At 43.7% G+C, this 26,297-nt stretch overlaps 1 protein-coding gene across 13 annotated transcripts in view; it reads right to left on the bottom strand.

The window, feature by feature from the left end:
* DOCK9 (dedicator of cytokinesis 9) overlaps nucleotides 1-26,297 on the bottom strand; it is a 254,190-nt gene that overhangs the window by 89,407 nt on the left and 138,486 nt on the right. For 11 of the 13 annotated variants that reach the window (XM_010831507.1, XM_010831496.1, XM_010831500.1 and 8 more), the window contains exons 28-37: nucleotides 22,429-22,575; nucleotides 22,150-22,233; nucleotides 21,118-21,229; nucleotides 17,635-17,813; nucleotides 17,278-17,391; nucleotides 15,169-15,289; nucleotides 10,984-11,117; nucleotides 8,812-8,926; nucleotides 4,098-4,164; nucleotides 2,263-2,310 (exon numbers count right to left, since the gene is read on the bottom strand). In XM_010831507.1, the coding sequence (XP_010829809.1) occupies nucleotides 2,263-2,310; nucleotides 4,098-4,164; nucleotides 8,812-8,926; nucleotides 10,984-11,117; nucleotides 15,169-15,289; nucleotides 17,278-17,391; nucleotides 17,635-17,813; nucleotides 21,118-21,229; nucleotides 22,150-22,233; nucleotides 22,429-22,575 (1,121 nt within the window). Of the gene's footprint in view, nucleotides 1-12; nucleotides 411-2,262; nucleotides 2,311-4,097; nucleotides 4,165-8,811; nucleotides 8,927-10,983; nucleotides 11,118-15,168; nucleotides 15,290-17,277; nucleotides 17,392-17,634; nucleotides 17,814-21,117; nucleotides 21,230-22,149; nucleotides 22,234-22,428; nucleotides 22,576-26,297 lie in introns of those variants that run through there. The other 2 variants (XR_824484.1, XM_010831508.1) reach the window with 2 other exon arrangements.

Below are 26,297 nucleotides of genomic sequence, written 5' to 3'. Positions count from 1 at the left end.
GACACCGGCCAAAACAGCACGTGCCTTTTCAGATCATACATGTTACTGAAGAGCGGAAACAATTTTATTTTTTTAGTCAAAACAAAGGCATTGGAAGAAAACAGAGGAAAAACATGCAGTGGGACGGATTCGGTGAGGCGGTGTAACACCTTTGATTCTTACCCAGGCAAGGAGGAGAAGAGCCACACCCTTTGTTAGACTTGTCAGCAGCCAAGTGAAGAAAACAGAAAAGTGATCTGGGTTAGCAGTCAAACGGCTGACTTCCTACTGTGTACCATCACCAGAGCAGACGAGACCTGAGCCCAGCGCCGGAGCGACGCCTGTCCCCCGTCCCACGGCCAACCGGCTCCCTCACTGTGTTACTGTGTGGAGTGCAGCAGGGCATGCATGGAGTCTCATGGGGCAGCATGCTGCTGGGTGATTTCAAAGGGACACAATGAGAAGGTGCGGTGTTCCCAGGACGGGAGCCCCACGGAGGCCAGACACGGACGACTCGGGATCCTGTCCGCATGCAGCAGAGACCACGCACGGTTTCCTATAGACCAGCACGTGGCTCTGCACCAGACCAAGCAACACCGGCCTCCTCCCCCGCCTCTCTATGCTCATTTACTTCCAAGACAGTCCCAGGAAGCATTCTTTTACATGCAAATATATACAGGGTGCTTAGGAAGTCAGAAGATTTTTTCTTAAAAAAAAGGTTAAATTTATAGCCATTGAAAAAAAATCAGTTAATTGTTTCACAAAACCCAATTCCACAACAGTTTGTTGGGGCCGAAATCTTTGGCTTCTCACGTTCACCACGTTTAGCTCTGAGGCATTTTATTCTATTTGCACAACATATTCCAAATGCCATCTTGTGATGTGGGTGACAGTTACTAAAAGAGGGTGAGAAGCTCCCCCAGCACAGTATCTTTCTGCTACAAATATACTGTTTAACCATCTTCACGGGACAAAGTCAAAAGGAATGAAGTTGCCATATAAAGAGGTTATTGCATAAAGACACACTGTATATACTTGCATTTAGGACTCAAAAAACTCAAACGCAAAAATTACTGTTACGATAAAAAAGAAAAAGAGTTGAGATTAGCGGACGTTAAGTGCCACCATGTTTCAATTAAAAATAGTATTAATGGGAGGAAAGCATAATATAGTCTTTCTCAATCTGTTTTTTAAAAGAAAACATACTTTTACTTTTAACACAATTTTGAAAATTTCTCAGATATCTCAAGAAAAGAACAATGTTACCATAAAAGCAAAATCTTGACATTCAGAAAGTCTATTAAAAATCTCTTTCCTATTTCATTGCTGTAAAACAGAATTACAGATAAGCGAAAAACCTCAATGACAACTAAACTTTTAAAGTTTTTCTTAAAACATAAATATGTTTATTTATCATTAAAATTTTAAAACAGTAACAATAGAGAAATAAGACACTTGGACCAAGACTCCACAAATACATTATCACAGGATACACAACACGGAAGAGAACAGACACAGACACGCTGGATGGCGACAGGGCAGGAGGAGGGAAGAGACACCCTCTGAGGAGATACTGGTACTGCCAGAGCAGGGGCTGCTCAGCCGCCTGCCAGCAAGGAGTGTCCAGCTCCCCTCCGACTCAGTGCGGAACCAAAGGGCTGGGCATGGGGCAGTGAGGCTCTATGACGCTCAACAGAGCGCTCTGGTCAGGCGACGACAGGCCACAGACAGCTTGCTCGGGAAGAGCGGAGAAAAGGCTCAGTTGGAGAGATGGTACTGGTGGCAGTCCGAACGGATCGGAGATGGGCTCAAAACCTTCTTTCATTAAGAAGCAAAGGGGCTGGACTGAGAAGTTAGTGTCTTGGGAGCTGGGAGGTAGAATGGTAAGAAAAAAGAAAAGAAGGACCTTTTGAGAGTGAGATGGGAAGAGAGATCATTTAGGAAGGAAACAGAGGGAGTGAGAAGACACAGCAAGAGGAACAGCGAGAAGAGGAGGAGACAGAACAGAGCGTAGGGAGGGTTTGGAAGGAGCTGCGGCACCAGGCCGCGGAGGAAAAGCTTTCCAAGAGCTTCGCCTGAGACAGAGCGAGCCAGAAGGAACGCGGCAACGCCGGCGAGCGAGGCCGCCAGGTTTCATGGCAGCGATCCAAGGACCCGCCAACTGTCTTCACGGCTGTTTGCGAGAATTCCAACTGCCAATCACCACAGACGACAATTCCCACACTTTCGGGTCCAAGTAATACACAGAATGACACAACACGTCACACTAACCCCCCACAGTACCTGGCGATATAGCGCTTCCCCATGTATTGGAACTGGTGCAAGCAGACTCTGTGGATAGGATGAAAGATTATCAGGGGAGGCGACAAAATTACTGGGGATAAAATCACTTCTGACACGTTACTTTATTTAAATGCATTTACAGTAACACGTTCATTCAATAAGCTCTTACCTATATTACTGGCCCCTTACTTCTGGTTTTCAGAAATTCTCTGCAAGGTGCCTTTAAACCCACAGAAAGTGATCAAACTCAAGGCAGGCCCTATGTTGTGCTGCTATCAGAACCGTGGAGGATGGTTTGAGCAACGCAGAACAAAGGCCCAGGAGGGACAGGATTGACTGACTTAGAGCTTGGACACTTACTCTACGTTCGTCTTGGAAGTGAAAACCCCATACGCTGCTCCGAGTTGCTTGTTCATCCTTGTTCAACCTAAGGAGCTTTCTTTTTTCTTTTTTTAACATCATATTTATTCCTTTTAGCAAGACAACATCTCTTCATTTTATGTATTTATTTTGGCTGCACCACGTGGTATATGGGATCTTAGTTCCCCAACCAGGGATCAAACTAGTGCCCCCTGCATCGGGAGTATAGTCTTAACCACGGGACCACCAGGAAAGCCCCTGGAACTTTCTGTTTTGATTCAAGTAAATGGACTGGTCCCTTACAGACATCAAGTATGTTTGTTGTTGTTGTTGTTTATTTTACTATATCCATAACATTGCTTAAAAAAGGAAGTTCTTCTGGTGGTGAAGCTTATCTCAAATGTGACAACTATTATCTTTGTTAAGTATCAACAAGATATAATATCTCTAATATTATCTATACTAGAGAGGAAATGGCCGTGAATTCATGAATCAAGGCCATTAACTCCAAAATGCACAAAACTCTGACCGTCATGGATTTCCACCCAAATTCATGCAAACACGTGGGGCAGCAAATCATGACCCCAAATAGCAGACATAAAGCTACTTGTGAAAGTCACTCAGTCGTGTCTGACTCTGTGGCCCCATGGACTATACAGTCCATGGAATTCTCCAGGCCAGAATACTGGAATGGGTAGCCTTTCCCTTGTCCAGGAGATCTTCCCAACCCAGGGTTGAACCCAGGTCTTCTGCATTGCAGGCGGATTCTTTACCAGCTGAACCACAAGGGAAGCCCATGATTTAACCAATTACTGTGAACAATCATGGTATTAAAGAAATAAGTTCTTAATGCAAAAACAATAATGTGCTTGACTGTGGGTTGCTCCCTGAGACCCTACTGGGTGTTACGGAATATACTCTCTATGAAAATTTTTCAAAAATCCAAAAAATTCTGGATTTGAAAAACCATCTGGCCCCACTGGTTTTGGATAAGGGATTATGGATCTGTGTTTCTAAAAATAAAAAGCTTAAAGGAAAAAATAGAAACTTAAAGAGATCAAATAATATAGACTGTATTTAAGATTTCACTTTTACTTACTGTATATTTTTAAATTATAGCAATTTTTCTGTCTTAGGTACTGTATCTGCTTAAGTTAGAGTCAACTCAGAAATGCAGCATCCACCCAATTCAGCTAACAAATGTTGTGTTATTTTATTAAAACGGCTTAACCACACAAGTAGTAACCTCTCATCTATAATCATCACATATGTAAATTCAGGGCTGTCACTGTCCTCTGGGCCATGAGTTCCTGAGACTGGGTGTTGGGGTCAGCTCCAGGAGAAAGAACTTAACTAAGGATAAGTGTGGATGTGACCATACATTGCATTCCTGGTTCAACAACAGAGTATTTTTCACACCCCTTAATTAGCCAGGAAAAATCAAGAGTCAATTGAGCAAAGACAAAACTACTCACTCTGATATTGTAAAAAAATCCATAAGTTCAGCTGTTGAGGCCTTGTTCCAATACGTAAACAAAGCATCTGGAAAGTAAACATGTATTTGGTCAGAATCAGGATGCTTATTTTCTACATATGTAATATGGGAAGAGACCTGAGTGTAGGCCTCCAAACCCTCCCAGCCCCCTTTCATAACTGATCAAAGAATGAACTATGGTGACCACTCTATACCAGATGACACGTACAACAGCTTAGTCAGGGTAAAGAAGCTACGTTTGAACACTTGAACTTTAATTTCATCATGCATCATCTAACCCGACATGGTACATATTTTAACTTATACATGATGAGCTCTTAAATGGGTTAGAAAATTCAAAGCATACATTGTAGGCATAAAATCTAAAGGGAGGTTCACTCTTTACCAACTACAGAATCCCTCCCCAGTAGAGAATTTCCTGAAAATTCTTATGTGTACATAAGTAACCCCTTCCCAACACACACACTGAAATGGAAACACGCATGCTATGTGCACTGTTTCACTGAGTTTTAATTCAACAACAGAGCTTCGATCTATCCCAATCTTTTCCAAGCTGCATAATATTCTTCTCCATGGACGCACTATAACAAAGTTACCAGGTCCCCGACTGACAGACGTTTTACTTGTTCTTCCCCTCAATTTTTTGCTGTTATAAATCATGCTTTAGTGAACATGGGTCTTTGCACACTTGTCCAACCACATCTACAGGACAAATTCTTAGAAGTGAAGTAACCGTGTTAATGGTTTGTACATTTAAAATTCAACAGATACTGTCAAACCGCTTTCTGAATAATCAGTGTATGAGAGCTCCTGTTTCCCAGCCCGATGGTATAATGTATCTGTGCTTAAGAATCTCGCCTACTGGTTGAACCTCTGGGTCAACCTACTCTTTATCACAAGCAACTGGGCACATTTTCAGTTAAGGCAAATCCTACGAATTCACTTGACCCTTACCCATGCAGCACGGCACACACAGTGTTATCATCTGGGAGTTAACCATTTTTACATGGTTACATTTTATATAGAAGCTGAGACATGTGTTATAAGATTTCTCTTAGGGAAAAAGCCATTGAGTCTTTGGGGCCTGAGATGAGGGAGTGGGTGGCTGCAGAGGGGCTGAAGGCCCACAAAGATACACGGCCGTAGACTTCTATTCTACATGGTCAAGAGCAGTGACAACAGGCGGGAGAAGTGGACGGATGCATAGCAAGTAGCTGTTATGTGCCAAGCATTCCACTGGGTCTCAAGACTTCACGTGTGTCCCGTCATTGAATCTTCACCGTGTTCAAGGCAGAGTTCCCATTTACAGATGGACTAACTGAAGAACAAGTAAAGAGCCTCTTGATGAAAGTGAAAGAGGAGAGTGAAAAAGTTGAGTTAAAACTCAACATTCAGTAAACTAAGATCATGGCATCCGGTCCCATCACTTCATGGCAGATAGATGGGGAAACAGTGTCAGGCTTTATTTTTGTGGGCTCCAAAATCACTGCAGATGGTGACTGCAGCCATGAAATTAAAAGACACTTACTTCTTGGGAGAAAGTTATGACCAACCTAGACAGCATATTAAAAAGCAGAGACATTACTGTGCTGACAAAGGTCTGTCTAGTCAAGGCTATGGTTCTCCTGTAGTCATGTATGGATGTGAGAGTTGGACTATAAAGAAAGCTGAATGCCGAAGAATTGATGCTTTTGAACTGTGGTATTGGAGAAGACTCTTGAAGTCCCTTGGACTGCAAGGAGATCCAACCAGTCCATCCTAAAGAAGATCAGTCCTGTGTGTTCATTGGAAAGATTGATGCTAAAGCTAAAACTCCAATACTTTGGCCACCTGATGTGAAGAACTGACTCACTGGAAAAGACCCTGATGCTGGGAAAGATTAAACGCAGGAGAAGGGATGAGATGGTTGGTGATGTCAATGGACATGAGTTTGAGTAAACTCCGTGAGCTGGTGATGGACAGGGAGGCCTAGTGTGCTGCAGTCCATGGGGTCGCAAAGAGTCGGACACGACTGAGTGACTGAAGTGAACAAAGGCTCAGAGAAGCTAAGCAATTCTCCCAATGACCAGCGGAGAGAATGCTGGTGGAATGGAAATTTAAACCAAGTGCACCTGATTTTGAAAGCCACGTTTGGCCTTAGAGACCAGAAGGTGGGTCGCAGAGCTTCCATTTCCTGGGGGCAGGGTTTGAGTTCAGAATCCAGACAGACAGACTCTGGTTACTGGAGGCTGGTCATCTGGGTGTGGTGGGAACCTAGGGAGTTCCTGGGATGCTGAGAGCCTCTCTGGGTCAACCTGCAGACCTCTGAGACCCCTTCCCCAAGCACATAAGAAACAGAACCGGCTGGCCAGCCGGGCATACCATGGCGGCCTTTCCTTACTCTGGCTGTTGGGTGTGTTGCGGGTGCAGGGAGGCAGAGCTAAGTTCTATTAAGGAGGGCAAGTGAACGTGAAAGCCGCTCAGTCATGTCAGACTCTGCAACCCCATGGACTACACAGTCCATGGAATTTTCCAGGTCAGAATACTGGAGTGGGTAGCCTTTCCCTTCTCCAGGGGGATCTTTCCAACCCAGAGATTGAAGCCATGTCTCAGTCATCGCAGGCAGATTCTTTACCAGCTGAGCCACCAGGGAAGCCCAAGAATATTGGAGTGGGTAGCCTATCCCTTAAGGAGGGAGGAAGCACAAAAAGGAGCAGAGGGTGAGTGAGGGGCCCTGCGTGTCCAAGGTGCTCATTAAATGTGGGATAAAGCAAGGAGACCAGTCCTGGGTGTTCACTGGAGGGACTGATGCTGAAGCTGAAACTCCAATACTTTGGCCACCTCATGCGAAGAGCTGACTCATTGGAAAAGACCCTGATGCTGGCAGGGATTGGGGGCGGGAGGAGAAGGGGATGACAGAGGATGAGATGGCTGGATGGCATCACCAACTCAATGGACGTGAGTTTGGGTAAACTCCGGGAGTTGGTGATGGACAGGGTGGCCTGGCGTGCTGCGATTCGTGGGGTTGCAAAGAGTCGGACACGAATGAACTGAAAGCAAAGAACAGCCACAGAGCTAGTTACAGAGCTGATTCTGATTGTCTGTCTGGTAAATTATTCTAAAGGCGATTTTTCTCCTGCCTCTCATACCATACACAAAAATCAATGCTTGGTAGACATTAGGATTTAAGTGTGAAAATTGAAATAATACAGCTTTTAAAGAAAATACAAAAGAATATCTTCAGACCCTGAGAGTAGGTACAGATTTCTTAAATGAGACACACACATAAAGAAATTCTAATTATAAAGGGGAAAAAATTATACTTGACAGTAATTGATAAAAGAGAACATTCTATAACTATTTTGAAGAGGTTGTTGCATTTTAAAAATATTTACCTGGCCTTAACAAAAGGCTGACTTAAAAGGGTATACATCTTGTGTATTTGTTTTTTTAAAAACACTGATGTTCTAGTTATGCATCATATTTAATATTTGAAATGTAAAGTATTTTAAAGAAAATCTTTAACAAAGGAAAAGCAGGATTATAATGCTGGCTAAAACTCACTACCATGATGAAAATTGAGAAGTTCTGACTGAATGGGAAGAAGTTCAACGTTCTAACTGAAATATTAGAGTAAGTGCCCAGTGCTTTTATATTTGGTCATCATTCGCAAAAAAAAAAAAAAAACCTTGTCTATTTGTTTGTTTGTTTTTTTAAATAGCTATTTTAAAGTAACATACTGACAGAAGAATAAAATACCCCAGTCACAAAGCATTTCAAGGACTGGCACGCTACTCCTAACCTCTGAGCTAGGGGTCAGCTCTTGGTGCTGCTGAAATGGGAGCTCGATAGGAAAGAAGCACTATCTGCAGGCAGAAGTGCCGTTCCCTGGAGGCTCAATGGCCACAGCCCCTGCCGCCAGACAGGCGGGCTTCCGGTCTCCAAAAATGGCATTTTCCTTTCAGAAGAGTTCATCTTCTCTCCATGACCCTAACGGAGTTCACAGAACACTTTCTGATTTGTTACAGGGAAAATGAGTAGATTTTCTGGCCAAGATAAGAACTGTGACACTGTACCATTGCTTATAGCACACTAAATCAGAGCTGCAACTGTCCTGCCATGGGCGTTCACAAGCCTCACGAGGTGCTGGTAAAGCACTAACGGTCGTGGTCATTCCTGTTTAAAAACGGGGTCGTCAAGCCCTTAATCAGAAACTCAACCTACCAGGATACCACTACTTTCATTAGAAAACTAAACGCACCCCTCTTCTAGTTAAAGCCAGGAATGCTGCACGCACGTGCTCAGGTCGTCGACACTACAGTCTCTAATTCAGGAGACTGACTAATAAAATTAGGCAAGTGGTCCATAAGCTTGTTTGGACAAATGAAACTTTATAATAATAATAAAAAAAAGAGCTCCTTTCATTTATCTGCTTTTGTCTCCTCTGGCGAAGACGTATGTCTGAGTTTAGTATAAAATTTTAAAATTCACACTTTAGAACTTCTTTTTATAGAATATAGTAATTAATGAAAATAAATGTCCAAATTAAGACTTTCATTTCTAGTACATTTATTAAATTAACATGTATTTCAAACAAGAGAGAAAAAAAAATCCACTTAAATCCTTAAACCCTCTCAACCAACTACAATTTTTAAAGGATAAACCGAATACTGAAACAAGGAAAGTAAAGCAGATTTCTTCATTTTTTTACCTACCGTCAGACATGCTTTTTAATATGTAAAGGAAACACATCAGCAGGCTCTTAATCTCAGACTGGTCCAGTTTGTCACAGCGAACGACAGAATTTCCCAAAGTGCCACTTTGTTGGTGCTAAAGGAGGAGAAAACACAGGTGACTTTTCTCCTTTGTTACAAGTAAAACAAAGTTAGGTTCACTTTTCTCCCTTGGAAGAGAAAGATTTTCAGAATTGAGTCAAATCATGTAAGTTGGCAGGTATCCATGATTTGTCAACAGACCACAGGCACATCGTCACCAAACACACACACGTGTGCTAATCCATGGGAGTGCTGTCTTGTCTCCTTTGCACACTCTCCCAGGACAAGGCAGAAGGCACGGACCTTTCAAACTGAATAACCACAGTCGTGGTTACTGGCTTAGTTCTGAAATGCCAAGTAAAACTTCATGCAGAAAAGTTTATGTGCTAAGACGGAACACAGAAACGATGCTTCAGAAGACACCGCCAAACCAAGCCACGTCAGTGGCTGAAATAGCAAATTAAGTCCAAGGTGCTGCCGCAGATCAGCCACTGAAGCCTGGAGCTGAGTCACAGTCATTCTGTTACATTCTAGAGCAGCCTTAAGGGAGGACCACGGGCAGCGGCCTGATAGGGGCAAACAGGGTCATCTCAGCCCAGCAGGGCCAGAGGCCCTGAGCTGATGCTATCACGCCACCATCAGCTCAGCGCAACACTGCACACTTCACACAGCTCAGGGCACAGGGCGAGGGCAGTTTTGCCACCAGGCAGCAGGTTCACTTCCAAACTATTCACATTAAAAAAAAAAAAAAAAGAACAAGAATCTCATCTCATTAAAAGAGAACACAGGAAATTAGAAAATCTTCAAAGTTATAATTCCAATTGGAATCAGGAATTTTTTTTTTCCCCAAATACCAAAGCAGAAAGATCAGTGAAAAAAATACTTTGTCTTTCATTTCAATATTTCATTCAAGGCATTGGTGGGCAATTGAAAAAATATATAAGTATTTTTCAATTCAGTTCAATTTCAATTCAATAAATCATTTTTCAATTTATTTTCAGGCTCGATTAACAACATATGTGAGTAGTTCCATCATAGGGAGGAACCCGGTGCCATCAGTGGCAAAGCTGCAGCGCGGGGGCACCCTGCTGCCCACCCACTTCCTCAGTGCCCCTGGGAGAGCTCAGGCCTCCTCCCAGCGGGGCCTCCTCCAGCAGAGGTGGCAGCATCAGGAGCGAGAAGTCCACGGTGGCTCGGTGTCTCCTGGCCGGCTGGTCGCTCTCCTCCTCCTCCTCTCCAGCACCGTGCACGACACAAGCCGAGTGCCTTCTGAGCAGCCTCTCCCTCTATGCAGGAAGGCGTGTCAGGGTCAAGGGAAAAGTTCGACAGGTCATGACCCCTGCACGGAGATGTCCGCATGGCTCCAGGACCGTGGCTGAGCACCATCGGGGAGAGGCCAGACCCGCAACCCCATGGTAAGGTTACGCACCTGATTCCAAGTAAGGATGGCCTCCGTGTGTCTGAGAATTGGGAATGCATCCCTAAGTGGGTCACCTGTTGACCGATACACGTGCTTGCCTATAGCTTGAAATAACTTAGGAAAACAGTGGCCAAGGTGAGACTCATCTATCATGGTTCCAGGTCTAAATCTAAGTTTTATCCATGCGCACAAAATTCAGAATAGTTTTTGTTATTTCAAGAAAAATAGTTCAATATGAGCAGATGTGTTGTGTTGGGGGCACAGGGTGAATGGAGTGATTCCCAATAAGGATTTATCCCTGAGTCATCCATAATTAATCTTTTATGGAGCCAGCTTTGGATCCAGCGCCCATTTGCATGGGTAACTGTGTTATAAACACTGTTCTCTGGCACACAGACCGTGGAGATTCTTAGCAAGTGGCATTCTGATTTCCCTATCTGTCTAAACTTCCAGAACCAAAGTGCTCACTGTGAACACTGATGAAATGCTGGAACAGGAATAGAGGGGTGCAGGGGATGGGCCCCACCCTTAAATCATACTCTGACCGACTACCCCAGGTTTAACTGAGTTGTTTCAGAAAGAAAGGGAAAAAAAAGGTCCAACCTGATGAACATGCGAACATGAAGCATGCCTACTTTGGGCTGAATCCATCAGTTATAAGAAAACACCGAAATTACAGGAAAGGAACTTACCTTCTCCAGGGAATTGCTCTTCTCACTATTCCTTTCTGGAAGGCTGTTCCCGGAATCTGTGCTTATGAGGGAGCCTCTTGAATCAGCATTTCTCACGCTATTGATGTTGGGAGTTGAGTTCGTATATGGAGAAGCTAAACAAAGGTCAAGCCAAGACCCAGATTTGGTGAGAAAGAACAAAATAAAGGTAAGCCCTCAGCTTTAAAGGAGACTGCTTTTAGGGCACTTGTTTAAACTTGTTTTTTCTGTGAGGAAGTTGGCTCAAGACTTTTATTCAGTTACCTCTCCTTTAAAGAACTAGGCCATGTAGTATAAAAGTAAACTTGAGTCTGAAACATTCCGACATAACTATCAAGTCACTTACGAGAAACCACCTTGGATTGCTCAGACTTGGGGAGAACATGCTGTTTCAGACTGGGGTAGAATAAAGACTTCAAAAAATTAAAAAGATAAATCCACCTATAACCTTCAAATAAAAAAAACTTAAATCATGCAATAAACCCACTGTACTCAAACAGCATGCCCAGGAGCCCCAGAAAACCCCGAGGGGTGTCACGGGACATTTTCAATTTTCAAGGAAAACACAATACTTGACATCTGTCGGAAACCGTAGTTTTGACCTCAGACTGCTACATTCCTTTCCATGATGTCATATCTCTCTGAAGTGGGGTTGCTGTGATAAAAGCCAAGTACTGGGTGAAAATCAGTGTGGAACAGGAAATGAGAATGCCGGTGAGCAATCTGATTTCAAATGTGAGAAGCTGTGCAGCGTCCAATAGGCACACACGCTCCATTAGTAAGAACTGTGGTTATTAAAAATAAAATTTTTTTTCTTTGAATTTACGTACATAGGTTTCAAATGCCTCTTAAATTGTTAGGTTATACATACTTACTAAGTTATTTGGCCTTAAGCACCTAATAAACGGACTACTCGGTGTTTCTTTTGGCCTGGGGACGCCATGAAAAAAGCCACTTTGACAATGAGGGTGCTGTGAACTGAGACTGTTTGGGAATCTCTGCAATAAACATTTACGAGCAGAGAGGAAATCTAACTTGGAAATAAAATTCGTGACATCTGTGAGGGGAAAAAACAAAAAATTGCATTTTAAGGAAGAAGTCAGCCCCTACCTCGAGACTATGGAATTTTAAAAAGTACTAGATTGACTTCCTGCTTAGATAAGATTTCATTAAATCACATAATTAAAAATGACCCTCAGACTCGCACACTTTGGGCTGAACCAAGAGGCACGCCCCTGGCGGAGAGGCCTGGTTGGCTGTGCAAACCGCAGGAGAAGAGCCCTAGCCCCACGCAGCAGGCTGTGAGCATGGCCCTCTCGTTCCCAAGCTGCCTTCAGGAGAGATGCCGTCACCTGGCACCTCGGGACAGGCAGCCCTTCTGGGTTTCAGCCTGCCAATTAGCTGCTGTGGATTGAGACACCTCCAAGTTAGTCCATCCCCACCCACAGGCTTATCCACCATCCCTAAAACCGATTCAGTGTGTTAAGTACATCAAGGAAAGAAGGGTCAGCAGAATCCGAAAACAAGTGAAGGCGGGAACATGTGAACCACGGGCCACCAGCAGCACGGCCCCAGGACAGGAACTGTGTGACTGCCACGAGAAGCAGGTCAAAACGCTATGAAAAAGCAATGAGTCTTTTTCTATACTCAGAAAAGAGACATGCGCTGTGACCAAATTATAACTATCAGCCTCCTAATATAACCGGACTTCATATTTAATGTAGAACATGGAGCTCAGGAGAAAGAGACTCTGGGGAAAGTAAAATTAGACCCTGAATTCTCAGAGTTTAGGCTCAATTCCAGAACAAGAGTCCTAATCTAAAGGCAAACAGGTGGAAATGCAATAAATCAAAATCAACAGGCTTAGTTAGAACCATGTTCCTGTTGTCTGTGTTCGTCTGTATTTAATATCCTGGCCCGGTGCATAACTTTTCAGAGAACTTTAGTTCAACTCTCTCCCCTTTGGTACAGACAGCAAAAAGCAATACACTGAGTAGGTGGAAAAAAGAACTCTGAGCCTAAGAATGCATGCCTTTTAAAATGAATGTAATCTTACAGTAGTTTTTATCCAGGCGATGAATTGGTTTTAGAAATTTTCATGCACCATGTTCCAAAGGCATTAAAAAAAAAATGCTGAGGGCACATCCTCAGTAAGTGTGGAAGGAGAATCTACTCAAGATATGGAATTCCTTGGTGAATAAAAGAAGAGCCAAAGCTACCAGAAAACAACTAGCAAACCCAGTTCAAAGGTGGGGGCTTCCCTGGAAGGCATTTCTAAAAGGAAGTTAGGATTACAGTGTTTAAAGATGGGGGGTGAGGGGATGGTGGGGTCATAGATAAAAGCCCAAGTATAAATAAGTCTGCTGCGGTGAATTCCCGTGAAAAGTGGATCCAGATCTTAAAATTCAAGAAAGAATGAAAAAGACAAAATTAGTCTCAAGTACTTTTCATAACTTCACCATGAACACAGAGCAATCGAAGGCCATTTATGCCAATGAAGTTGTGCTGAAGACCCCCCCACGGCTCAGCTCTATGTTCTCAAGGAATCCCAAACCCTAACCAGGCGAATGTGGAACTGGGGAAATCAAGCCAGAGTCAAAACATCACCTCATTCTAGTTTCACCATTTCCGCAAAGCCTTGGATCCTACAGAAATGCTGGTCAGAGGGAACGCAGAGTTAAGATTTAGGCTGTGGGACTCATTTGACTGGCTACTAAGAGTCCATCACAAAGCATGAATAACACTGAAGAACTGTGCTTGTTACAATGGCAGTCAAATAACAACACTGAGGTGTCTACCTTGCCAAGCTCTGCAACACTACACTAGCTCTTCTTCCCTCACCAGGACTGTTTTTGAAATGTGGGCACAGGATGAAGAGGACAGACAACTTGCCCTTGCAATTGTAAATGGTGGAAGTCTGGACCCAAGGACACAACTGTCTGACTTTAAAGCCAGTGCCATGGACCGCTGCAAACAGAGCCTGGAAGGGACCCCTTCCCACTTTCAGAGAGTGGCTGGGTGAGTGGTCAGCACGAGAGCCCCAGGAAGAAGGCAGTGGAAATGCTGTGTGCCAGGCTCTGCATTCTGGATGAATTAACTCATTTCATCTTTACGGTGCCAAATGAGGTAAACAGAACTATGAAAAATACACATAAACATAAGCAAGATTAAAGACTGTATGGGTGTTCGAGGATAAATCTGAGCACTGGTGTGAGGTTTCCAATTTCATAGTCTGGCCAGCTTCGTTGCCTACATGAAATAGCATGTTAACAAGAACAACACAAAAGCTAAGGCCATAAACTCAGAATGAACAATAAGCCTGCAGATTAATTAGATAAAAGGACTGCCCTTTTATTCTGGGGGCATTTATTCTGCCCTTTTATTAAGCCCTGGGGGTTAATTCCATCATTGGGTGGTCTGAGCACCAGCCACAGTTGGGTGCTTCATTTATTCAAACTGTGGTGTAAAACAGAGGGAGAGATAGAGACAGCATAAGCCTGTGAGTGTCTGTGAAGATGTATGTATATTTTTGCACCATTATCTTTATGAAGGAGCTGGCACATGGGCTCAATTAGTCAGAATATTAATCAGTACATTTCTCAGGCATTTTTTTAAACGGAAAAACTACTCAGTTTGAATCTTGAATTATGCCATCTGTTTTCCTCCCCATGGGGGCTGCTCTAACATTAGTTTAGATAGGAAAAAAAACATTCTAGGAAAGAGATTTTAGAAAACTGATTTCAGCATTGCATTCGAGCCATAAACCAATAACTCCTTCAGGAATTACTTTCTCACATTTCATCTAAATGATTAACACTACAAATAAACCCTAACCCCCCACACACACCTGCAAAGATTTTCTTCTCCTAAAAGCATAAACAATCTAATTTGAAGATTTAAAATGAAAAATTAACATGCATTAAACACAAAGCAAACAAGACAAATATGCAATTAAGTGTACTATATTCGGAATTCCTACAAATTGGGGATCTTTATTTCAGGGTAGGGTTGAGGGGGGTTTCAGAGCTGAGCGGCAAAATAAGAAAAAGAACATGTGAAGCAGAAACTCAAGACTTCAAAGTTCTGATCTGAAAACTAATGGATGACTGGATTAAAGACACTTTTTGAGTACAACTAGCCAGAAACAGGTCAGAGTCCAAGCATTACCAATGCCAGAGATGGCGCCAAAGAGGTCCTTGTGCAGGCTGGTGTCCAGCGTGCCCCCAGACTTCTGGGGCGTCACTAACGGGTTCACTGCTGGCAAAGTGAGGGATTCTTCCTTCACAGTCTGTTGAAGGGGGAGAGAGACAAGAAATCATTAAAGATGGTTTTAAAAGAGTCACCGACCATTCTTGGAAGTATGAGCATGAGCGGGAGAACAGGGCAGAACAGCCTGGCCTGCCCATCACGTGGGGGTGGGAGGACCAGCATGGAGCCTGTGAGGGGAGGACGGAGGGGGTGGGTTGCAGCAGGAGTGGGGAGCGTAGGGCACTTCAGGCCTGGGGAGGCAGAGCAGCCTTGGCTCAGGGAGTCCTGTCTTCCCCCAGAAGGTCTAGCATTTCTCCCTTTCCACAGCTCGGATACCCAGCATCTTTCTAGATTATTTCAGCAGGTTTCTTCCTTCAGAAGAAGCCTCGAGGGCTCTAACTAGAATGTTGGTTTTTCTCTCACATCAGAAATCCTCCCAAATGAGCAATAATGACCTCACAATAGCGGTGGTGAAAACCTCTGCAGGTTAGGCGCTTCTTGTGAACTCCCAAGAAATTGTGTTCATTGTGAAGTTGTGTTGTAACAGAGATTATACTTCGATGGAAGCCAGAGAAAAAGATGGTGTTCACGTTTCTCAGGGTTGAAGGAGTACAGAGAGGACCCAGAATTGCTTATTCTGATTAGAAAAGCAGACAGATTTAGAGAACACACAGGTGCAGGGCAGTGTTGGCGAGGGCGAGATGAGTGTGGTGAAGCCCATTTAAGGACAGTGACCACTTATGCTCCTTGGAACTACTGACACAAAACACGCTCTACAAATAGGGCTCCTCTCAATGCACCATCAGGTAGGAGATGTACTCAGAGGAGAGAGGTATAAAAACCAGGACAAAGCACCACTGTAGGAGAAAAAGGGACAGAAAAGAAACACACAAGGAAACTCCCCAGTGTATGCCATCATGACAGTGGTAAGATGAACGATGGAGCCAGTACAAGGGTCTAGAACAAACAAGAAAAGGACACTGAACTGCTAACCTGTCCAAATTAACAGCCAACTGTCTCCAACCAAAAGGCTTTGAGATCATACCTGGCATCACCTTTCACTCAACTTAATTTCCAATATACCTCTAAATATCTGCATAAGGCTAAAATAAATTAAGGTGGTCAATTAGGGGAGGTGGGATTGCTCATCTTGCCCCCCCCGACATCTAGTCTGATTATCTTTCTAATTTTATAGACACACGGAAAATTAAGCCCAAAGAAGTGGATTTTCAAAGACTGTGTGGTATGCTATTAATACACCAGGACTGGGACTAGCACTGACATCTCGTAATACACAGGTTAGAATTATGTAGAATTATGCTTTTTTTTTTTTTAAATAAAATTCCTTCCTCTATAAGTTTTTCTTGGATACACAAAGATCCTGACATCTTATAAGAAAATGAGCCATCAGGAAAGCATGGCTTTTTATAATAATTTTTTTTTTAAGAATGATTTTTAACAAGAGCTGAAGGTTTACTAATTGACCCCATCTTAGCCAGAAATGCAATTTACCAAGACTACTGTAGATTATTATGGTTTGGGGGGCAAAAAGGAGGGGTGTATAGTTGAAGAGTGTCCCTCCAAATGCACATCCACCCTGAACCTCAGAATGCAACCTTATTTGGAAAGAGGGTCTCTGCAGATGTCATTAAGATGTAAGATAAGATGAGGTCACTGTGGATGAAATTCAAGCCCTGGTGTCCTTATAAGGATGGGACAGGATACCAGGGACACGGACGCACACCAGGGAGAACACCAGGGAAGACAGGCAGAGTCACACAGCCACCGCCAAGCGCGGCAAGCGCTCCAGGCAAGCACCAGTGGCTGGGAGAGTGGCACAGCCTGGCTCTTCACCCAGCACCTCCAGAAGGAAACCAGCCCCACTGACACCTTGATTTTGGATCTCTGGCCCCCTGACAGTGAAGGAATAAATTCCTACTTGCTCTGGGCCACCCTGTCCGAGGTGTTTTGTTAGGGAAGCCGCAGGAAACAAATGCAGGCCGTGTCTGTGTGAGTGTGCTTACGTACACTGCCAGGGTTCACCGGGAAGGGAGACACATCTCTCACGTTGATCCGCTGGACGTTCTCAATCAGCAGACCAAACAGAGGCAGGTAGAGAGTGGCTATCCTCGCCTGATGGCTCTGGAACAAAGATGCACAGTGTAAGTGAATCCCGGCCTTGGAGAGCTTAATGATGGCCTGGGCGAGCACTGGCCAGGCCCTGTACTGGGACCCTTCCTATAAAGGCGGCTGTTAGATTTTATTGCATAAACAGAGAAAGCTTTTGTGCTATCGTTACTAATTTTCTAATTGCTTGTTTCTTTGGATTACTCAAAATGAAGGTCATGTTATCAGTCATATTTCCATGCATCAGAGAACACTCACCCTGGAAGCGTATCTGTCGTCAAAAGAGTGCTTTATCAGCAGGTTCTTGAGCACGCTGATGGCAATCACTCGGACCTCCCTGAACTCCTGGAGGGCGGCCCCCACCTCCCTCAGTAAGAGTCCCACCAAGAAGTGGTTTCTGCAGAACTCGTCTGTTAATGCATAGTCAAGCTGGAGATCTGAAATGAGCATATAAACAAACTGCTTTAGTTAGAAGGGATGTAATACTCTTTGAATAAAATAAAAACCAAGCCCACCCTTTCCTTTCAGGCTCCCCTGTGTGTGTCAACAGGTGGTCACATCTGGCTCCCAAAGGCTGATAACCTAAAACACTGCTCTGCACTCCAAAATGTAAACAGAGTTTAAATACAATTAAATCAATCCACAATGCAGGAGACCCAGGTTCGATCCCTGGGTTGGGAAGATCCCCTGGAGGAGGAAATTTCTACCGACTCCAGTGTTCTTGCCTGGGAAATCCTATGGTCAGGGAGCCTGGTGGGCTACAGTCCACAGGGATACCAAGAGAGTCAGACACGACTTAGTGACCAAGCCACCACCACCATATAAATGCACTGGATTTTGATTATAGAAAGTATTACATCCTACGTAATTATTAAGTCAGTGAATAGTTTTAGTACCAATTTTTAGAATATAGAACAGCACATTATATTACAAATGTAATTTTGTTACTAATATGAAATTCAAATATTGTAGTAATTGACAACATTATAGAGGAGTAATTTGTGCATAACAAACACATAACTAAAGAATAAATATATACATGGCCTATTAAAATATTCTTCACTACATGGGTTCATTTATCTATTTCCTGGTCATTAATGCCCATATACTCCACCCAATGTGTTTAAAATGCCCAAGTTAGCATATAACCTACTTATTTTGCTATCACTGAAGACCTTATTTAATATAGAATTTTCTCAAATATACTCTTAAAACTTCTGTACCTCAAAAAGCAAATAGAAAACTAATATAAACTAGAACTAAAATGGACAAAGCACCAAATCAAACTAGCTAAGTCATCAGCAAGCTAAGAGACAAGACTGAAAGCTCTTCTAGAAAAAAGATGTAACCAAATGTGAACTCTACTGAGGGAAGGTAGAAACAAGTAGCTAAACACCACACTCTAAAGCTGAAATAACACTTTTCCAGTAAGCTGTGGCTTGGATTTAAATTCTTATACCGCATCCATTGTTAGAGGAAAGTCAATGGGCCTCTACTTTGGTTTTAATCTCACGCTGGGCAGTTGTTTCTAACCCTATTTAGATTCTCACTCAAGTCCTAGAAAGCCTTTCCAGGACCTTCCAGAACACTTGTGTCCACTGTTTAAGCAGAGATTATTGAAAAGACAGTTCATAGCCTGAATTCACATGAGTCCCTTAGAAGAAAACTATTTATGGGTTTAACTGTACACATGTGTGTGTGCGTGTGAGTATGTGTGTGTGCAGAGAGGAAGGTGGAACAGCAGGTGAGAAGGGTGAGAGGAAGGAGAATGCTAAAAAAAAGACAAAACCTTATTCTTACTGGTGCAGTTATGAAAATTCATACCGAAGCCACCTGTCCCTCTAGCTCCAAATTCCCTGACAGTCTACAAGAGTTTGTGCATGTCTCGTGGTGGGCCAGTGGGGAAGATTAGTACAGGTTCACGCCCGACCACTGGGCAGAAAGAGCTGTCCTGAGCACCCTGACAGGTGAGAGGAAAAGACAGTCATGGTCCCCAAGGGCAGGTGGGCCAGTAACTGCTGGTGGGCTAAGAGGGCAGGGTGGGGTGCCGGGAGAGGCAAGGACCTGGCCAGGCCCAGATCCAGTGACTGGCCGAGTGACTGGCTGGGAGGAACACGAGGACCCCAGCGAGGTGCTGTGTGAGGCTGAGAAGCATCAGGAGTGAGGAGCTGGGACCAGCAGGTGTGTCTGGTGTGTGGGGAACAGCTCAGGGGGAGACAGGGGGGGGGGCAGAGAAGGCGGGGGATTCTGAATGGCCCAGAATGTTCAACCCTGCACCTTTTCCAATTATTACCCCAAAGTCACCTTCTCAGTGAGGCTCTTCCTGGCCACCGGATCTCAATGTCACCCACTTCCTGTCCCGTTCCCTCACTTTTCCTCTCCGTAGCACTCATCACTCTGACAGGCGGGGACTTCATCCTTGTTGTCCACAACTGTATCCCAAGGTTAGGTAGAGTTGGTGCTGGGCAAATATTTGCTGAATGCATGATAACCAATGTCAGGCCACGGTCCCTATCTTGCTTTTTATAGACAGTTTGAGCCTCTTTGGGGCACTTAAGATATTTATGTCTCTGAATGAGTGCCTTTGTGTATTTCTCCCTGAATTTCAGGGTCACTTGATTTAGGTGTCATCAATAATTTGATGGAGGAGGAAATGGAAACCCATTCCAGTATTCTTGCCTGGAGAATCCCATGGACTGAGGAGCCTCATGGGCTACAGTCCATGGGGTTGCAAAGAGTTGGACACAACTGAGTGACTAGGCAACAACAAATAGTGTGGTGGCATCCTTCCACTTTTTCTCTCCTGCAGCATAAATAATCCTGAGCACATGCAAGGTGCTAAATACTGCACTATGATAGACCCGGGAGACTCGGGGGATTACTAGTCTTACTCAATTACTTACTCAATGAAGACAAAGAAATCTCTGTGAGCTTAATTCTCTTCAAACTCAGAAAGGATACAGAACAGTTAATAAAGACTCAACATGCAAACATAGAAAGCATGTGAAAAGCCGTGTTGCGTGTGACAAAGGTTACGGCTACTGCTATAAACAAGGACTAGGAAAACAGTGGGAGAATACACTTTAGAAGTGAAGCAGCGTTTTTTGTTTGCTTTACTTCTTAAAGAAACCTCCTAGAGGACCTAGTGATCCCAGGAGCAAAAAACAAGACGCCTCCCGGGGATGTTACGGATGTGTTAGCTACAGTGAGAACAAATTCACTGGCTTATCGTGAATTTTAAAATTGATCCAAGTACATGGGAAATGTCTAAACGCATAGCACACATAAGCGTTTCAGCAATCACTTGCATTCTTTTTCTTTTAAAGGAGGAAGATGCAAGAAAGCAGCGTCACACCCCACACCTACCTACAGGAGTGTCATTTGACTCCACAGTTGGTGAAAGAAAAGCTAATTCATAAGAAAAAAGGAAAAGTGAAACAAATAAAAATAAACTACAGTAAATAAAAAGGATTTCTATTGTTTAAGCAATGGAATTGTTCGATGAGAAAAGAGTCACACTGGCATGATCAATAGTCTGGTAAGTTTGCTAAAAAAAAAAGTTAAGTTCCTATGAAGCATTTTATCAATTTTTAAAAAAAAAATGGAAACGAGAAAAAAAATGAATTCACCAATGAAAAATGTCAGATATTCTTAATGTCATGTGTGAACTAATTCTCTTATTTAAAATGAATGGCTCTCTTTTTGAAAAGACTAGGATTAATATATTTAAAGATAGATTACCTTGATATCTTTGAATCCTGCCTTTTCCAAATGGCATTGGTAAATTCAAAGGAATATAATGTTCATGATTGCACACCACACGGAGAAATTCGAATTTGTATTCAAAGAGGGTCTGCAGGAAAAAAATGGTTATAGTCATAAGTTACGGATACTCTGCACAGCCTCCTAAGAAACCCCTGAGGAATGACGTGGTGCCTATGGCTCCTTCCCTGTCTCAGGGCTACATGCTCTAGGGTACTTTACAGATTTCAGCATGGCTTCAGGGATTCATTTGAAAACCGGGGAACGCATTTTGCTAAATAATGTTCTCCACTGACTTTTAGGGCATTTATTATTTATGCTCCTCCAACTTCAATAAAGGATTTCGGGCAGCTTATAATTACAGACCAGATTCAAAGCAAGAAAAAAATGAGAAAGGCAGACCTTTAAAATAAACACCCAAGGGAAGAAACAGAAAATTCTGGCAGAGAAAGGCTGTGGTTCCTTCTGTTACCTTGTTAAACAAACTATGATTGGTAACAAGAATACTTTTAATTGTGCAGCTGAGAGTCATTTCAGGTATTTATGAGAAAAACCAACAGGTATGTTTATGTTGCATTTGGAATTACTGTGTCTCTAATATCTTACACGGGCTTCCCTGGCGGTTCAGTGGTAAAGAACCAGCCTGCCAATGCAGGAGATGCGGAATTGATCCCTAGGTTGGGGAGATCCCCCGGAGAAGGAAATGGCAACTCCAGTATTCTTGCCTGGGAAATCCCATTGACAGAGGACCCTGGTGGGCTATATTCTATAGGGGTCATAAACAGTTGGACATGACTAACTACACACACACACACACAATATCTCACATACTACTGTGAGTACTAGTTATTAATAGTTAGTATCTCCAAGGGAGGGCAGTGAGTAGTGCCTCTGGGACTGAAAGAAAATTCTGATGTGAACCCAGAGAAATAAGTAGGTATCTGGATTCACTCAGAGAGACAAAAAGAAGTGTGTAACACACACACACGCACATGCAGGCACACACACTACCTTAGGATCTCCAGGAGCAAAGCAGCTGATGTAGTTGTTGATCTGCTTGAAGACAAAGCCCCTGTCCATGAAGGTGAAACATCTCTGCGGAGGAAACAACCCACAAAGGTAAGTATTCAGGCTGCAGTGGAAAGTTGGGTTCAAATCAGTGTTTACTGTGAATAAGTTTATCCTCTGGCATAAACACATTCGCTGAGCACCTACTGTGTATGAGTCACTCTGCTAGAAAGAGCACATTTGGCCCCCAGTGGACGCCCTCCCTGCTGGAGGGCCCCCCACCTTGATGAACACAGCCAGGCTGTGGTTGGCGTTCTTGGACGCATCCGGGTTATCTCGGTACTTCTGCGTGATGTGAGGCATTAGCATAGTCACAACAGTTTCCACCGCATGATGATAGGAGGCAGGGAATCTCTGGTTTCGCAACAGCTGAAAAGGGTTTAGAGCAAACGCTGATTATTTTTTTAAGTTGAACTGTTTTTTGGGGAAAAGAAATCTCATCTCTGAAAGGTACAGGCATTCAAATCAGCCAAAGTAAAATGCAGAGATTGCTTTAGAAAGCACTGGCTTAGGGTTAAGCCTCAAGTACTCAAACTGAACACGCACAGAATGGTGACTGTATGTCACTAGTTGAAACTGCTCAGGAGGAGTCCTCTTTAACTTTACATAGTAATTTTTTTTCTCTGTCAGGAATGTATACCTAAGAAATTACACACAGATCACTTAGCGATTAGCTACTACTTACCATGTGTCTTCTACATACTGGGCACTGTACTAGATATTTTTATATAACCTTTTCATTAAATTCTTAAACACTCTCATTTTATAGAGAATTAGGGAGGTCAGGTAAATGTGGTTTCAGTCACACAGCTTACAACAACAGAGACTCAAACCTGGATCTATTATACAGTGAGTTCAAGGCCTGTGTGCTTTCTGCTCTGTGAGGCCATACTGCCCCCTCTCCCACCCCTCTCCTGCTCCATAAGTGGAACAATTTACTGAGGACCCAGAATGGGAAGCGGGCTGTACTGGATGGTCCATGCATGCATGTGATTCTAACCCCATAGCAGGGGGTGTTTCCATCCCTATGTTACAGACGAGAGGAAACTGAAGCTTGAAAAGATTCAGTAAAGAATACTAACTGACCTTTAATATCCTTCCTTCCCTTCTCTCTTTTAGTGGCAGAATGCCAAGGTTTGACAGGGACACGTGGCCTCCCAGCTAGAGGCTACATTTCCCAGCATAACTTGTGGCAAGATAATGGTCATGCGACTCATTCTGGCCAATGGGCTATAAGAGGAAGTTACGCTTGCCTTCCGAATCCTTCTCTTTGCCACTGCCTGGAATGTGGGGTGGTGGTGAGCCAGCTTCTCAACCATGCAGACAAGGATGCTACCTGGGCTAGATAATTGGATAGGAACGTGAGTCCCCAAATGACCTTGCAGGACAAGCTTCCCACTGTTTGAACTGCCTATGGATCATAATTTTCTAAAAGAGAGAAATGAACCTATTGTCTTATCCAAGCCACTATTATTTTGGCCTATTTTGGAGGAGCCAAACCAGTATCTTAATAGCAAACAAACAACATTTTGTAAAACTAGAACTGGAGCCTAGGTATTTTGGTATGAGAGCATGCATTATTTTATGCTTTAAATACCAGAAACTATAATGAAATTTTGGAACTCCAGCTTTACAATAATCTCAGTTCTCACACCAATAACAAGACAATCTTTGTAAATGTACATAAACTCAAGAATCCAGTGAGGGAAGGATCAAGTCATAAGAATTGGAAGTTTATCTACTTTCATAAACAGAACAGTAAAATCTGAAATTCCAAAAGGATTTTGTTCCATTCTGGCAAACCAGTAACTCTAGATCCTGAGGTGTCAGCCTCCATCAACCATTAGCTATCAGGAACTCGGGCAAGGCCAACTCTAACCACTAGGCATGAATGCCAGCTCCCAAGCCAGCCACTCCTAAAAAACGAGGTCTCCCAAGAAAAGCCTACCGAATGGTGCTGAGTTAACAGCTGCTTAAACCATGAAAAGTGGATGGAAAATTCTATAATGGAGGGATGGGGTGGACCACGTGGACCTATGAGTCAATATTATCACAAGCAAAAGTGGGACAACTGGGCATCCTATACCTCCTGATAAGTAAGATACAGGAGTACCAGCTAAGGTGTATCCTTGCCACATAGAAAATCAAACCTGAAAGCAGTTTAGCCTCTAGATGTCACTACACAAGAAACAGACGGTACAGAGAATCATGTGATGTATTACTGCAAGCTTACAATCGGCCAGATCTAGAGTGTGGGGAATTCTGCAGGTCAGGCGGCCTACTTTCTTCAACAAATACACTGCATTAAGAAACAAACAAATGGAGAAGGAACAGTGTGAGGGGCCAAGAGAACATCAGGGCCACATCAACCCATGGCAATGTGTGGACAGTGTTTAGATCCTGATTCAGACCAACTGTAAAATGACACTTTTGAGACACCTGAATACAGATGGGGTGTTAGATGATGATAAAGAAATATTGCTAACTTTATTGAGTATCATAATGGTGCAATGGTTATTCTTTAAAGGCTTTACCCATTGGATATTATACACTATAGTTTTACAGAGGAAATGATAAAATATTGAGGGAATGTTCTTAAAATACTCTAGGAAAAAGAGAAGTATGGGGGTGGATACATAAAGCAAGAATGGCAGAGTGTTGATAACTGTTGAAGCTGAGTGGGTGAGAGGTACGTGAGTTTCATTAAACTACTCCCTTTCCTTTTAAAATTTTCTATAATAATTTTTTTTTATTAAAAGGAAAGAAGTGTGGTGAAGAGTGGTGTATAATTAACATACCAACCAACCAACAATACTGCTCGGCGATTAGGAGGTGATAACTCAGTGCCTTTGAAGGGTGAGATGAAGCTCCCCCTTGTGACAAACAGCTATTGTCAAGAGTCCTAATTTGGCAACACAGCAATGAGGTAAGATGCACACGGAAGGGCGATGAAGACTGAGGTGATGAGACGGTTTTACGGAGAGCGCCACAAACTGAGGTGGAAGCACATGACCCAGGCTAACGAGCTGATGTAGGGCAGTAAGTACATGAGTGGTGGCTCAGGACAGGACGCTAAGATGGCAGGGGACTTCCTGGCCAAATGAAACGCTACTCCTGACCATGTCCTGCTGCGGGATCTTCCCTCAGTGCTGCGGCCGCGTCCATGGCGGCCCAGCCCCCACCATCTCTGCCTCCAGCAGATGCTGCTGGTGAGAGGTCTGCCTGCCCACAGACTATTCAAACTCCAGGGGGAAGGTAGACTTGTTGGTATAAAAGTTTTCCAACCACTCTGGTAATGCACACTCAATTTCACCTTGTCACTACCCTTCCTCTCCAGGATCTCTATTAACTGTCCGCTGCTTGCCTGCAAAGCTCCCCCACAGTCTCATCGCTGTCTCTGAGCTAATCCTGTTTGCACTCTTCCCTCTACCCTCAGCCTGAGCCCGTACCTGGGCATGAGCTCCTTCCTCTGCCAGACCCCCATTCTCCTCCCACAAGGGAGGTGGCCTCCAAGGCCCAGGTGGAGCTCCAGCTCCAGCACCACACGAATGTCCTCTTGTGTTGGAGCTCACACGGACACCTTCACACGTTCTCCTCTAAATGCGTGTTCTCCTTCTCCAAGGACTCTGTCAACTGCACGGTGGAGGCCGCACTCTCCACTCTGCCTGCATCTCTCCTCAATGCTCTGCCTGGAGCACACACTGTTGGAAACACACCCTCGTGGACGGAAGCATGGCTGTTAACCATTCTGCCATCTCAGATGCACAGAGTTTCACATATCGTTCAGGAGAAGTCCAGGCAGTCCACTCAGAACAGGAACCACACTGCCCTTCTTTCACTCTTCAAATGAAAGCTCTTTTCTTGCTCAATTAAGACAGAAAATGGCTGAAAGCTAAACAACTGACACTTAAGGGAAGAGGTTCGGCCTGTCCCCAGCCAGGTTTCCAGCTTCCTGCAGGAGCACCTGTGGAATGCTAACAATTTGCTTGAGTCAACATGGGAGGGAAGGAAACTCAAAATGAGTCTGCTGAAATTATAGCTGCTAAAACTAAACCATAGGGAAGAAAAACCTAAAGTACGCTGACCTTAGA

The sequence above is a fragment of the Bison bison genome, unplaced genomic scaffold (assembly GCF_000754665.1).
Source record: "Bison bison bison isolate TAMUID 2011002044 unplaced genomic scaffold, Bison_UMD1.0 scf7180017864527, whole genome shotgun sequence".
NCBI lineage: Eukaryota > Metazoa > Chordata > Mammalia > Artiodactyla > Bovidae > Bison > Bison bison.
The sequence above is the reverse complement of the archived record's forward strand: the minus strand, read 5'-3'. Positions and strand labels throughout refer to the sequence as shown.